The sequence below is a fragment of the Syngnathus typhle genome, linkage group LG13, assembly GCF_033458585.1.
Source record: "Syngnathus typhle isolate RoL2023-S1 ecotype Sweden linkage group LG13, RoL_Styp_1.0, whole genome shotgun sequence".
NCBI classification, from domain to species: Eukaryota; Metazoa; Chordata; class Actinopteri; order Syngnathiformes; family Syngnathidae; genus Syngnathus; species Syngnathus typhle.
Genome location: NC_083750.1, coordinates 5,543,322 through 5,558,999, shown reverse-complemented (window position 1 = coordinate 5,558,999; position 15,678 = coordinate 5,543,322). Strand labels below are relative to the sequence as shown.

Sequence of the window (15,678 nt, the reverse complement as noted above, 5' to 3'; positions counted from 1 at the left end):
ATGACGGCTGAAATTTGGTATTTACCGACTTGTCCCAATTATCAAACGAAGCATATCAATTTGGGGATTTTAGACAACTACACAACTATATACAAAATCTGCATTTACTGTACTGTGTAGTGTATAAACTTGAACTCTGTACAATTTTTGATCTAGTGGAAACTTCATGATACAAGAGTAAATCTGAATACTGTACAATAATGAACTAGTCTTAGAATGAACTGCTGAACTGTATGCAACAGTTATACGGAACAAAAGCAAACATCTCCCTTGAATTTTGATTCAATTATATTTATGTTCTTTTAAATCGACATATTTAATTTTGCTTCATTTGTGTTCATAAAGACTGGCCATAAATTAAATGTTAAAATTAAGGAGAGAAAATAAAATAAGTTTCGTTTAATGATCAATTGCTTTACGTTCTACTAATCATCAGCACGTATGAATGAGTACGTCACTCAAGGTAAAAAAAAATATTATAAAATCGGGGGTTACACGACCCTTAAGAATCGCTGATCTTGCGCGTTTAACTCGATGACGTAATTCAATTCCTTTATTTTGAAAGCGCCTTGTCCGGAAGTGATACTTGATATTTTGACATGCGCACATCGTCAATGAAGAAAAGCTACGTCTCCAACCATCAAACTTGTAAACATTAGCGAGCCGAAATCACTGTGTTTTTCCTCGTTTGATTTTGGCATGTAAATACAAGGTAACTGTCCTTCAAAATCAATACACTTTATTTCGTTTTGACATTCGGAGTTTTTAATAACAGCTCTGGATGTGGCGTGTTTGCTGATAATGTGGAGTTAATGTTAGCATGGCATTCTGTTGATACCAGTTTTAGGCAACAGCTATAGATTCTCACGTATTACAAAACGGTACTCTTGTAAATACATTAAATTACCCTTACACAAAATTACCTTTGTTTTTACCCTGCATTACTTAAAATAGTCGTCATGGGAAATCGGTTGACACTCAGCTACCGACAAAAGCAAACAAGTTAGTTTACGATTTGTTCAAAGAACAGTCTAACGTTTACATTGGATTTTTGATTTAACATTAAGTTTACAGTATTGCAATGCATTCTATAGGAATTTGTCTGGTCCATATTGTCGAAATAAAATGTCCTGCGTAGAGATATTTCGCTACTTTGCTGGCTGAGCTCCTCTATGGAATGTGTCTATTTGCTGAAACTACAAATGGTTAACATGAAACGACATGACTTCCACTTTTTTTTTTGTAATACGTAATCTATAAAACGTATGAGCGAACGAGCCACTACTTTCTGTGACAGATGCCTGACGTTACGTTCATTAACCATTCAAGTTATTTGCAGTAACCGGCGAAGGTAAACAATTAAAGGGGATCTAAGAAAAGCAAAATCGTAATTTGGCAAAGGTAAAACATTCAGTGTGTTGAGAGATGAAACATTATAACAGCCATAGGAGAAATTATTAATTCCTGACACAGTTTTAAAACTGCCAGGCTGGTTACATGTAGCGAAGCAGAGAAGTGGGGGTGGGTGGTGCACACAATTCTATATTCTGATATAGTTTCTTTGTGTTTGCAGGCTTTTAAGGTGTGGTACAAAACACTGTTCTACCTTGCATGGACCCAAAGCTGATGCGCAGGTATGTCTGAAAATAATGTGAATTTGCGATTCCTCACGTTAGCAGTACAGAAAAGGCACAACCGTGAATTGAATACGGTTCCGTGACTGGATTGGTCCATACTAACACGTGTTTACAAAGCATATATTCACTCACTTGACCGTGTGGTTCACCTCCAGGGCCACCAGCGCACGCCAAGACGCCACTGGAATGGACATCACCAGCCGCTGTACTTTGGGGGACCCTAACAAGCTTCCCGAAGGGGTCCCCCAGCCTGCGCGCATGCCGTACGTCTCGGACAAACACCCACGGCAAACCCTAGAAGTGATAAACTTGCTGAGGAAGCACCGTGAGCTCTGTGATGTGGTACTTGTGGTGGGTGCCAAGAAAATTTATGCCCATCGTGTCATCCTTTCTGCTTGCAGTCCCTACTTCAGGTAATAGAGCGTTGGATGGCGACTTAACCCGTTCGATGAACTTTACCAATATTTATTATAATGGTCTTGCCACGTATACAAGCTTTTTTGTCCTGGTCTCTTCAGGGCAATGTTTACTGGGGAGCTTGCTGAAAGTAGACAGACTGAAGTTGTTATTCGAGATATTGATGAGAGAGCAATGGAACTGTTGATCGACTTTGCCTATACTTCGCAGGTTTGTATGCGTGTTTTTGTGTTTTTAGTGTGTAAATTGCTTTCAGCTTACTTACGTAAATCAGTGGCCCCAAAATCCACCAGTTCAATTAGATGTGCTCCTTCCATCTGTAGGTGACTGTAGAGGAAGGGAATGTTCAGACCCTGCTTCCAGCAGCCTGTCTGCTCCAGCTTGCTGAGATCCAGGAGGCTTGCTGCGAGTTCCTCAAGAGGCAGCTGGATCCTTCCAACTGCCTGGGTATCAGGGCATTTGCAGACACTCACTCCTGTCGGGAACTGCTTCGCATTGCAGACAAATTCACGCAACACAATTTTCAAGAGGTAAAAATTTAAACATTTTTTAGCCTGATACATTTTAGGGATAGGTGACTCTCTGTGAATATTTTAAATCATCCAAACTAAATGAAATGTTCCCAATGTGATAATGAAAAATGTCTTTTTCATTGTCTTGTTAGGTTATGGAAAGTGAGGAGTTCATGTTACTACCCGCCAACCAGTTGATTGATATAATTTCCAGCGATGAACTTAATGTGCGAAGTGAGGAGCAGGTTTTTAATGCTGTGATGGCCTGGGTGAAATATAGCATTCAGGAACGCAGACCACAACTACCCCAGGTATGTTTCTTGTTGAAAAAGCATTAAAGCAATTTTTTATTTTATCAGTGTAGTTGGAAAAATGGACAATCAATGATTTTCTTTTGGTTTTAGGTTCTACAACATGTCAGACTACCGCTCCTTAGCCCCAAATTTCTGGTGGGCACTGTGGGCTCAGACCCTCTTATCAAGAGTGATGAAGAATGCAGGTAATCCAAATGATAGATAACATATTTCATGTAACTTTTGCACTTAGGCATTTCTTTTTCTTTTTTTTTTTGTCAATCTGTTACTGTATCAATTTGGTAAGTATGATGTGTGCTATATAAATCTCTTCTGTGGCTGTTAGGGACCTGGTTGATGAAGCTAAGAACTACCTGTTGCTGCCACAAGAAAGGCCACTGATGCAAGGCCCAAGAACCCGGCCAAGGAAACCCATACGGTGTGGCGAAGTCCTTTTTGCAGGTTAGTTTTATTTAGTATTACAATCGAAAGACATTTTATGGGGCTAGGTGATATGAACAAAATTACATAGTATCTTAAAACTAATGCTCAACATTTCAATGATTAAAAACCAATATGATGAAAACCAAGCTTTTTTTTCTAAGGAAAAAACAAAACAATCCAAAAGGGCGTCACCTGGGGGGCGGTACGAGCCTCATACTTTCTTGACATTCTGAGCTCTCCAAAGGTTCAAATCCCCTTCAATTCTCCCTGTTCCAGAAGATGAGTCGAAATCTTTCATTTTCTTATAGTTGGTGGTTGGTGCAGTGGTGACGCCATATCCAGTGTGGAACGTTACGATCCTCAGACCAATGAGTGGCGGATGGTGGCATCAATGAGTAAACGGCGTTGTGGAGTGGGTGTCAGTGTCCTGGATGACTTGCTGTATGCTGTGGGAGGACATGACGGCTCCTCCTATCTCAACTCAGTAGAGAGGTGTGCAAAAATGTTGCTTTTCGTTGTCTCTTTAGAGCTGTGGTTCCCAACGTTTACAAGAGTAGCTGCCGTTAAAAATTGGATTCTGCTTTGGTCTCGTCCTCTTCTGTTTTTGTTGTGATATGACTTTCCTGAGCCACACCTTTTCAAACTGAAGCCATGATAGTTTCGTTGAGCTCTTTGCAGTTAGTTTAGTGACCTCCACTTCTTGCAGGCACAGTGTTTGATGATTTTACATGCTGTGCATGCCAGAAGCTTGCCTTGCTCAAAAAAATGATAATATTTGAATGAACCATTTTGGGGACAAAAATTACCTCAGCAAAAAGTAGGCCAAGTTAAAGAATTGAACAAGAGGAGAGAAGAAAATATAAGAAAAAGGGTAATCTGTCTGTCCATGCTTCTAGTCAAAAGATTTGTGTGTGACATTTTTTCCATTTCTTATTTGGTTGTTCCAGATATGATCCAAAGACCAACCAATGGAGCAGTGATGTGGCCCCAACTAGCACCTGTCGAACCAGTGTAGGCGTAGCTGTTCTTGGTGGTTTTTTGTATGCGGTAGGAGGACAGGATGGGGTTTCCTGTCTCAACATTGTTGAAAGGTACTAGTTGAAACCTCAAGTTATTGCCCATGAAAATGCGTGAGGTGCTTTCAACACGCTTGCTGTGCAGGTATGATCCAAAAGAGAACAAATGGACTCGTGTGGCCTCCATGAGCACCAGGCGACTAGGTGTCGCCGTGGCTGTGCTCGGAGGTTTTCTGTATGCTGTAGGAGGCTCTGATGGGACATCCCCATTAAATACAGGTATTAAATAAACTGTATGATCTGGACTTTTCCAATTGCGCAATTCTCGAAAATGTATCTACAGTAAAAATGGTAACGCACATTTCAAGGTTTGTATAGAACTAGGGAAGGAACATAATGCGGAAAGAGACCATTTTTTAAAAATAAGTCAACACGATGCAAAATGAGTAGGTTACAGTGAGGAAAACAAATTGGGAAATAATATTCACCTGACAGTTTTCCTTTCCCGTTCTCCTCCTCAGTGGAGCGTTACAATCCTCAGGAGAACCGATGGCACACCGTATCTCCAATGGGTACGCGGCGTAAGCACCTTGGCTGTGCAGTCTACCAAGACATGATTTATTCTGTTGGAGGCCGCGATGACACAACAGAGTTGAGCAGTGCCGAGCGTTACAATCCCAGGACCAACCAGTGGTCTCCTGTAGTCGCTATGACATCGAGACGGAGTGGGGTATGTACCGTCGTCAGCCGGCATATGAATTGTGTAAACCTCCATATGATTGGTTTCATTTGAAATGCATTGGGAGGAAACCAATTAAAAACATTCAATGAGTCTTTCTCCCCCAAAAAGTTTCACATTAGCATGTTACACTTGGATCACTCAATGTTGATGTGTTGGTTTTGATTATCACTGCGTCTTCAGGTGGGCTTAGCTGTAGTCAATGGTCAATTGATGGCAGTAGGAGGATTTGATGGGACGACATATTTGAAAACTATCGAAGTTTACGACCCTGATGCCAACACATGGAGGTAGGTTCCTTTTGCTGCCCCGATTATATTTAAGTCGTGTATATTTAAGAGTTTCTGTATACTCATTGAATGCCATTCAACAATGTGAAAATGACTAATTATTTTTTAAAATATTATCTTGAGTCCCTACCACTAACTTGATTTGACCTCTTCACAGGTTGTACGGAGGAATGAATTACCGACGACTAGGTGGTGGAGTGGGCGTCATTAAAATGACTCACTGTGAATCCCACATATGGTAACGCTAGCCTCCCTCACAGACACACACACACACAGCCTCCGAAGTGGACGCCACCAACACTCATACCTCCATAAAAGACTGTTACTTATGTGAGGATAAAAGAAATGTTTGGACGACACTGAAAGCAGAACGCATTTCCTACTCATCATCATCATCCCTCCTTCAACTTTCAAAACTCTTGTCTTCAGCGATTGAACATTATCTCCTTGTTATGCATTGTGCACAGAGAGCACACGCTGGGCATCAGTGACGCGCCAGATTGGAAAAGCAGTTATAAGGACCCTTCCAGTGACCTCATCTTACTTTTACCTTCAAAGCTATTAGCTCAAAAACTGACTTGCAATTGTGTAGGTTTGTTTAATTGAGACGTGTGGGCAGTGACTGTTTCTAAACCTTAGAACAAGGGAGAGGGTTAAAAGATCATCAAAGGAGGCAAAATAAAACATTGTACAGCATCCAGCAAACAAGCAATCATTTTGTCCAGTTTCCATGAGACAGATAACAAACGCTAACTCAATATACAACCTACTCACATTTCCACAAAGCTTGTACGACATCCCAGTTAATATTTATGTATGCAATTTAAACAACAGAAAGCGATCAAAACAAATTGCTGCTTGTCGATAAAAAGCATCTTTACAATCCTGCCACTTTCCAACAGAAAAATCGGGACAAGCACGTCACATCCTATTTGTAGGCCGCATATGACACATGCCTAGCATTGTGTTTTATGACTATCTGTTTTGAATACTTTGTTCAGGCCCCTCGTCACACTACTGCAATAAATAAAAGTTTAAACGCCAAAATCAGTCATTTCTGTCGCTCGCCGAGTCTCGTTCTGAAACAGCTCAGTGTGCTTTTAGCTGACTTGCACAATTAAATTTGTGCGGAGAGTCCACATATGAAAAGTTGATTTCCTTTTTAACAAAAGAGGCCACACTGTCTTAAGTTAATATATTTGTTATTGATCAATTTCAAAAGCAGACTAATAAACATTTGATGAGTTAGTTGATGTGGCTATATAAGAAGAAGAAAAAAGGTGGAAACAACCTGCAGAGTTTGGTCTGGAAATCGTGTTGCTTGCTTACTGGATTACTGCATTTTTTTATTTTAGAAATAGCTTCCCTTTTGAAAAGTATTCAGTTATCTATAGCTTGAAAAAAAAAAAACAATCTCAAGAACAGGCCAAGGCTTTCTAAATTGGATTGCTGACACTTACAATAAACTTAGACAAATATGAAAATCAGCTTTCACCCCTCTTGTTCCATCAAGTTGTTCTGCTTTGTGTAACATTATTTCTGAGCGGGCTTGTGTGCAGCAATGTGGTGCAATAGTGCCATCTGCTGGAAACTGTGGAATAGTGCAGCTGTTCCTTTGTAATCGTGCTGCCTTTCCAATAGGTGGGGATGACTGCGTGAAAACAGTCGATGACAGACGTTATTATACTCAGAATGTATTGCAGTGCAACTGGAAGTGAGTTTCAGATTTAATTTCTTTAAATCTATTTTGTTGGACTTTGCTAAACTGTGCATACAAATCTTTCACCAGTTGTTGGAGGCAGACATTTAGACTGTTTAATGCAGTGGTGCTTGACGTTTTGACTGGTTTTTGTCTCAAAGTGCTTTGTGTGTGTGCGTGTGTGTGTGTCACTGCAATCACAAAGCTCATAACGTTAAGTAAATGTTAAAGGCAGCTCATCTTCGATTTCACAATTTCTTGAAGGAACAAATGCTCTCTAGGATTAATGAGAGAGGAAAGTTAACCCCGCCAATCTGCCACGTTCTTAGTTATGCAAGTCTTTGTGTTACAGATGCATTTTTCACAAAATTCGATCATTTCATGCATTTTATTATTTGTTTATATTTTTTAACAACATGCACCATCTAGCCTCGTTTTAGAAAACAAAAGTGAAATCCTCTTGCTGAAAAATGCCTAATTCAGTTATGCAGTTTTACTGCCATTATGAAATGTACCACACAGCCCTTTTTTTGTGTCAGGTTATCTCTGTTTTTATTTTACAAAACAAATCTGCTATTAATGCTCAAGGAGTACAGTTGCTCAAGAAGAAGAGCTATAAATTATTTAAGTATGTCCTCACTATTTTTTCCCTCCAAGTACATGTTCTTTCTTAAAAAGCCTTAATTTGAGAATTTTCTTCAACAGTTTTACACTTTTCTGGGGTGTGTGTACATGGTTCAAAACTAGACGGGAGTTTTCCAGGACTAATGTGCTCTTGTAACAATCATTTGGAACTTGTTTGGCGTGACCTCTGTGAAGTATGTCCAATTTGTAATCTGAATAGAATTCCTAACACAGATTCAGTTTTAAGGTATGGCCTCAACATCAAAAATGTTCTCCATGAAAATAATAAAATTTGTTTTAGTGGGGAAAGAAAGGTTCCCGTGTTCATGTATGTTGTATGTTTTCTATGATAAAATTATTTTTGTGTCTGACCTGAAAAGTATTTGCGTCTTTCTGAAATTCATACTCTGAGCCACGAAATAAGACATACAACAAACTCTGGCATCATGTATGTCGAAGTCTGAAAGCTAATTTATTTTTAACCGGAAAGCCTTCACTCTTGCAGCTGGAAGTTTTTCTTCAGCATTTTTGATCATCCAATCACAAAGTAATAGTGTTTATGATTCAATGTGGTTTGGAAGTCCAGAAAACGTTTTATTTACGTCAAAATAAGCTTGCCTACTCCAATAATGGCAATTTGACTAAGAAAATGTTATGAATGCGCTTGTGTTACTTGGAACAAAATGCAATAAGTACTATGAAGAATTATTTTTAAAAATAATTTTTTATATAGAAATATTAGCTTTTCCGAGCAGCACTGGTTAGTTTTAAATATAAAACAAATATGTTGAACATGTGTTCATCTTTTATAAAGGGAACCGGAACAAAATGTCAAAATGTGCTGTATTTAAATTTTCATTAAAAATAATTTCTTCTCAAGAGAAGGTTTTTTGCCACCTCCTGTTCATGCTCTCTATTTCTCCAGCTTTTAAAAATATGCATTCAAATGGCACTGATGATGCAGAAAGACAAATATTTGCATACCACTTCCCCTCAGCGTGGGAGCATTATGATATGACTATGCCTTTTTTTTTTTTTTTACTTTTTAAATTATACCCCTGTCGTCAGCACAGCTATGAGTGGCTTTCTTTCTCTCTTTTTGTTTGTGGGGCACGGACACAAATGGAGTTGTAAAACAGTAGCCCCCTAACCTGTTGCTTGCTGCTCTGCGATGAGATCACTGGCTATGAAATATTAAAATAAGATGACTAATCCACTGTAATTGTCATTTATGGGGCATCGTAAAACAGTGTAGAGAGCCTCGTGAATCAAGCATGGACGAATGACGTTTGAAGCATCATCACAAAAACTTCAAGAATGGTCTCAGCAGAGCTGCAAGTTGAATGAAAAGCTTTGTAAACTCCTTCAGACAAAAAGAAGTTAGAGGCATCTCCGGGAGCGAAAGTAACTTCAGTAAACCTGAGAACAAGTTGAAAATAACTCAGTGGGAATAACAGAGGATAAAAGTCAGGATTGCAACTCAGGTTTTCAGCAGGAGTTTGTCAGATGTTTGAGAACACACGTCGCTGCACACAGCTGCATCTGTCAAAGTTCAGAGAATGTTTAGAGACCGTAGTGCTCCTGAGAAACATTGATGTCAACTTGGAAGGGCTCCACAGCAGAATTCCTTCAAGGTGAACAATACAAAGCGCTGTGGACATACAAGCACGTATAGCAAAGAAAGGCTCTGGTGAAGTCAGAAAAATCCAGGAAGTGAAATATTTTATATATATGAATTTTTTATATTTAGTATATATGACGGGTTATTTTTTTACGATATCGGGAGGCTGTCTGATTCTAATGGCCAAGGCTTTTACTTCCTTATTGTCAGGGTTTGTCATGATCAAGTTAGGCCTTTTATTACTCTGGAAGCTTGCACTGAATGAACAAGGAAGACAAGTGTCCTTTGATTAAGCGACATCAGTAGACTGAAATAGGCCATTGAACCTCTGTGACAATGCTGCTAGTCTTTGAGGTTACACTCAGGAAAAATAATTTTGATAGTACAAAGAAGAAAAAAAAAATTCTAATAAATGTTGACTTGGAGTCAAGGCATTGAAAAAGACTGGATATAGCTTGCAATCATTCCGCATGTTTTCGGTAAAGTCTTTCTTATTAAGAGACAGGTCTAGTGTGATGTTGAATTTAATCTGACAGTGGTATTTTGATTCACATCACATCGGTACTTTGAGTGTCAAGCTTGCCAACTTGGTCGTGATACAAATAAACAGCAGGTACAAAAGCTAGTCCACAATCTTTGTCAGATATTTCAGGCTAATTATAGTCGTTGGTTTTTGGAAATGCTACAGCTGTCGGCTGCTGTCACATGTGGTCAGGTTGAGGCTCATAATGCAAATTTCCACCAACTTCATAGAATATTTGTTTTTTAACTCTATGCTTGTTTTCATGTAAAAGCAGGTAGACTGATGAAGAAGCCTTTCACATGATTTATAATCTATCAATGTTGGTAAAACGTGTATTATTCATCATGCATTTTCTGAAGAGCAAAAAAAAGACATCCTAATGCCATTTGATTCATAAACTCACTATTCCAAATTAAGAAACACATTATAGTGCTGTATATATAATATAATATAATATAATATAATATAATATAATATAATATAATATAATATAATATAATATAATATAATATAATATAATATAATATAATATAATATAATATAATATAATATAATATAATATAATATAACACAACGCACCGTAACGCAACGCAACGTAACGTAACGTAATGTAATGTAATGTAATATATATAATATAAAACACCTCAATCATTACATTTTAAAGGGTGACACTTCCATGCAGGAAAAAAAAACAATAACCCCGAAAAACCCACAGGCATACAGTATTTCTATCCGTTGACTCCCTAGATAAGAAGGAAATAAGCATTATTGCCACACAGCAGAGGCCTATTTGCGTCACCTACCACATACAGCATATTCTTTTGTGGCTGACTATATTGAAACTTATTACATTCATAAACCCTAACCCTGGTAAAGAAATGATAAGGATCCATCAGTAAAATGCTCACATTTGCAATAGACTGGATATTAGATATCTTTGGTCATCTGTCATCCGTGGATGCTGCTCTGAATTATAATGACATTGACTTTCATACATGCATTGTTCATATTGCTCAGCCTGAATAGTGGGGGGGTGCAAGGCAGGGCCCACACTAAGCAAATCGTGAGTCAATGACAAGGTACATAGAGATGGAGAATGATGCAAACTCACATTCCCACCTATGGGTAATTTAGAGCCCTTAATTAGTATAGAATGCATGTTATTGTAATATGGGAGAACTACTATACTAGGCTTGAAGAAAATTGTAATGTGATTATGTCTTATTTTTCTGCAACTATAACGGAATACACAACTACATGTTAAAATTCATCCTGTGGGCCGGTTTTGTATTTTGACTAGATAGTAAGTTATACATCCGCAGAATAAATAAATGTTCAATCAATCAAATGGATATTCATGTTCCTTCGCTATTTCATGACATCATCATGAAATGAAAGTGCCACTTGATAAATTATTCAAATGTTTGACTATGCAGCAAGGCAAATAAAATTATGCATGGTGAACTGCAATAGCAGGCTGGACTATTTATGAACTTGCTTTAGGAGGTGACAAGAAAAAAAGGTTGGTGTACAGTGCTCATGAAAATAAAATACTAATGGTGTTTGGTAGTAATGTTGCAGAAATATTATGGTAGGAACTACTACATCCGAGAACTGATTAAAATAGAATAACAATTGCAATTTTTCTCTCTCTTGCTCTCACTTTCCAATGAATATCCAATTCCGTAGTCCATCATGATAGCAGCCTTACGTTGAATCAGAAATAAAACATTTACTTTGAAAAACAATGATCAACATTTTTGGTCTATTTTCTGATGTAATGTCCTGTTTTTAATAAAAATAATCGAAATTCATATTTTTTTTTCGTTGATACACTGCCAATCAAATCAGCAAATTAAATAATTAAAATAAAATAATACTAATATTAATTAAAATAATAATTAGTTGCAGCCCTAGAATTAAATATTACATATTTTTGCGCTTCATCCACTTCAGTTGAACTCATTAATAATTTCATGCGTTGCACATATTAGTTGTGCACCTGGTCTTATTTTTACAAATGGATAGTATATTTTTAAATATATCATGAAAGTTACAATGAGCTTATTAGTTAATGCTTTCTAATTTACAAATTTGAACAGAGGTGAACATCAGTGACGCAGGATCTTTTTGTGTTCCAAAAAGTGGTTTGATCAATAGAATTCTAACCATAATGTCAAAGAGCCCGCGGAAAATGGAGGTGAAGTGGACTCAGTAACGATTATGTTTCAAAAAAAAAAAAAAATACAACAACAAAGTGCTGTGGTTATCAGCTGTGCCTCCATGTGAAAACCCAATGAAAAAGACACGGCGGTGCCAGATTTTTAAAAAGGAACTGGTCAAGCAAAGCACTCTTCTTCCTGCAGACACAGAAAAGAATCAGGAGGTTGGCGAGTGCAATAACACAATAACTCAGTGCTGTCTCCAACCATGACTAAGAAGGAAGCAACAAGATAAAAAAAAAACACGTGGCAACATTGCCCACATACTTCTCAACATGCTGCCATATTAAAAAAACGGACCAAAATTGAAGGATATTGATTACCTAGGGATCCAAACAGGCTGGCAGGATGTCTCCCACCCACGACATGAAACAATCTCTTCTAACGCTCTCAAAGAAAACAAAATCTCAAAGTGCAAAAGACTCCCGAAAGACATCACTAAACCAAATGAAAACATAGCACATCAAGCATAACTCTTAATAAGCTCTCAGATAAACTACAGCAAAGCATTAAACTAAAAGCGGTGAAATAAACATAAACCCTCAGGGCAAACACTGTTCAGCTGACAAAAGAAAAATGACAAAATGAAGAATTAATTAAAGTGTGACAAAACAGCAAGGAAGTTAACAGAAAAATAAATAGTGGGGGTCGGGCTAAAAGCGTCCTACACAACTCTTGAACGCTACTGAGGCATCACCAGAGGCCAATGGCATGACCCATGTGCAATTTTTAGCTTGGCAAAGACAGAAAGACAAAAGAGAGTCGTTTAGTGGGGTGAACAATCAGTAGAAGCAAGCCTTTGTGTAGTAAGGGCACATTTAACCCATAGCAAGCAGTGGCAGGAGCCAAGAGAATGAAACTGCATGAACAGGTGCCTCGTGTCACTTGGGCTTCATTAGGAGGTTAGCAGAGGAGAAAGAAGAGTCAAGCCTGAGGCAGCAACACAACCCCTGCCTCCCTCTTCAAGCCAGGCCAAGTCAGATGAGCTCTTACGCTTTGCATTTTACAAAGTTAGTTGTTGTATCACCTTGACCATATTTACACTCTAAACCACAGGTGTCAAACTCAAGGCCCGGGGGCCCAGATACGGCCCGCCACATCATTTTATGTGGCCCGCGAAGACAAATTGTGCATCAAATTGGTGTGTCATTACTAGAATTGCAAATTGTCTTCACTTTTAATAATAGCTTTTTTTTTTTTAGTATTCGACCAGTTTTTACTCGTCTGATTTGAAAACGAGTTATTTGTCAGTTTGTTTTGTAGCTTTTACTGAATATAATATGAGGTGCTCATACATTTATTTGGGTTGACAGTCATAATGGCCCTCCGAAAGAAGCTATGACTACAATGCAGCCCGCGAAAAAAATTAGTTTGACACCCCTGTTCTAAACACAATATCTTACAAAAATTTGCGGTGTGTTTATCGAATGATAATAAAGCTCAGTCTAATAATTAGCTAAACAAAATGGAATAACGTTGTTAAAGTAAACACCAAAGCACTTTGGGAGAAATCATTGTCTAATGGAAAATTCCTAGGAATGAACAAACTGCTCACAAGGACTGAAATATGACTGAATAAACTGTAATGCAACAATAAATATTATCTTCACTCCCTCTGACTACAAAGTCAATACCTTGTGGCAGGTGTTTGTTTGTTATTTAAAGAGTCTGTTTATCCCTTCATACTGTTGCGGACTTATTGCATTTGTGTAAAAAACAATATACGGGAAAAATGCAGGTCGAATGACAAATAGTCTATTTCGGGATCACTGTTAAATAAAATCATATTGACGTGTGTGACAGTATTGCTCATCTGGTTTTATCTTCAAAGATGTGATACAAGTCTGTTTAATTTTCTCAGCCGTTGAAAAGCTGGAGACTGCATTCTTATTTCCTTTGGTGCACGTGTCAGCTCCAATAGAAAGGAACGTGATGCTGTGTAAATATTTTAGTACCGTTTCCTGTGTCTTCTGATCTAAAATGCATAATGTGATGACGGTGACTTGGAGTCTGTCACAAGAGATTTTTCATTTTAAGTCTGGAGTTGGCAAAGAGTTGTGGAAGAATATTGCCCTGCGTTGTTTTCTTTCAATCTACGGCAGTGTGAAATGAAATTGTTGCACCTTTACAATGTGTTTACACACGAGTGCATTTTCTGCTTTCCACTCAAGCAGAACATCCACAGCTATCTTATTGCCATAAACATCCTGACAGATGGTTGAAAAAAATTGTGAATTACTTGAGCACATTCATTTTGCTCAAACTTTGAAACCAATGAAATAGACAAGGGACAGAATATGGGATCAGCTTGACAAATCGTTGTCTAGTCAGTCACAGTTCAACTCAAGACCTTTCTACAACTTAACATCATGTCAAATTGGCAATTACCGTATTTTCCATACTATAAGGTGCGCCTAAAAACCTCCAATTTTTGGCGCCCTATATATGCACCAATATGGATTTGTTGATGAGGACTAACTTATTAAAGTAAGCTTTACGTGTTTATTTTGTGTGTTGTGTGATATTAACGTTTGAGCAACGTTGACTTATTGACATATTGTTATTGTTTTCACTATTTCGAGTGTTACTATATTGTGATTGCATTAACGTTTGAGCAACGTTGAGTTATTTATTCTATGCGCCTTATAATCCGGTGTGCCTTATATATGTACACAGTTTTAAAATGGGCCATTCATTGAAGGTGGGCTTTATAATCCGGTGCGCCTTATATTGCGGAAAATACGGTAAGATTATCAAGTGCCTTCAGGATCCTTTACTGGTCGAAACCACTTTTATTCTGGTTATTTGTGTTTCATTGTGACATTGTTAGGAATAATGCCTTACATTACAAAACTAACAATTTATGGAATTCTTTTCACAGAAACGAATTACATGAAACTGCAGCAGGTTATAAAATCTATTTCCTATCTATTGAAGACAAATGTGTGATTGGTCAATATGTTTGTACTTGAATTTCCAAACAAATTTAAAACAGCCTCAGACCTTGCACAAATAATGATGGACCATCTGCAGGAAAATATTTGTTTAAAAAAAAAAAAAAAAAACACGGCCGCATGCTAGATCCAGAAGTCCATTGAAACGCTTGCATTAATCCAAGACTTCAGAATTTTTTAATATTATATGTTGAATTTGTATACAAAATGCGAACATTTCCACACATTCACCAGCAAATGTCTTTGTAACTTTATGAAAGTGTTAGTAAAGTCAAGATATTAACACTTTTCTGAAATCATTAATAAGAACCTCAACAACTCGATTTGTTATGGTTGATAAATTCACTGTATAATTTCCCAATCAAATAGCGCCAGAGCTCTCCAACAAATAAATGTGATAAATTTTAGTAGGAAAGTACAATCTATCAGGTCAAACATCAGCACTAAGCAGTAAATGACAAATTATTCAACATGCTACTTTGAATGGAAGGGAATCTTCAAAGTGTTTAATCCTGGTGTGATATGTTAAGGATTTTCTTAAAGTTCAACAGTAGCAGAAATGATTCAAAAAAAAAAAAAAGGCTTCAGAATCAGATTTCAAGCTTTCTTCATTTTTTTTTGTAGTAGAATGAATGCATAAATTATATTAAATGAAAACGATATGACGCCAATTCTGCGTCTGTTTAA

General features: G+C 37.6%; 1 protein-coding gene across 1 annotated transcript; it reads left to right on the top strand.

Moving 5' to 3' along the window:
• Positions 1–571: 571 nt before the first annotated feature.
• klhl20 (kelch-like family member 20) lies at positions 572–8,050 on the top strand. The gene is made up of 14 exons (XM_061295676.1): positions 572–712; positions 1,574–1,634; positions 1,793–2,050; positions 2,156–2,264; positions 2,378–2,584; positions 2,719–2,877; positions 2,971–3,065; positions 3,206–3,321; positions 3,612–3,795; positions 4,251–4,394; positions 4,465–4,598; positions 4,841–5,049; positions 5,242–5,348; positions 5,506–8,050. The coding sequence occupies exons 2-14, from the start codon at positions 1,612–1,614 to the stop codon at positions 5,588–5,590; spliced, it is 1,830 nt and encodes a 609-aa protein (XP_061151660.1). The 5' UTR covers positions 572–712; positions 1,574–1,611; the 3' UTR covers positions 5,591–8,050.
• The last annotated feature ends 7,628 nt before the right edge of the window (positions 8,051–15,678 follow it).

Bases quoted from the DNA above. Each gene is read 5' to 3' on its own strand.
- klhl20 (XM_061295676.1), top strand. From the start codon at position 1,612: ATGGACCCAAAGCTGATGCGCAG. The intron at 2,265-2,377 runs GTTTGTATGCGT...TTCCATCTGTAG, and splicing joins ACTTTGCCTATACTTCGCAG to GTGACTGTAGAGGAAGGGAA. The intron at 3,066-3,205 runs GTAATCCAAATG...TGTGGCTGTTAG, and splicing joins AAGAGTGATGAAGAATGCAG to GGACCTGGTTGATGAAGCTA.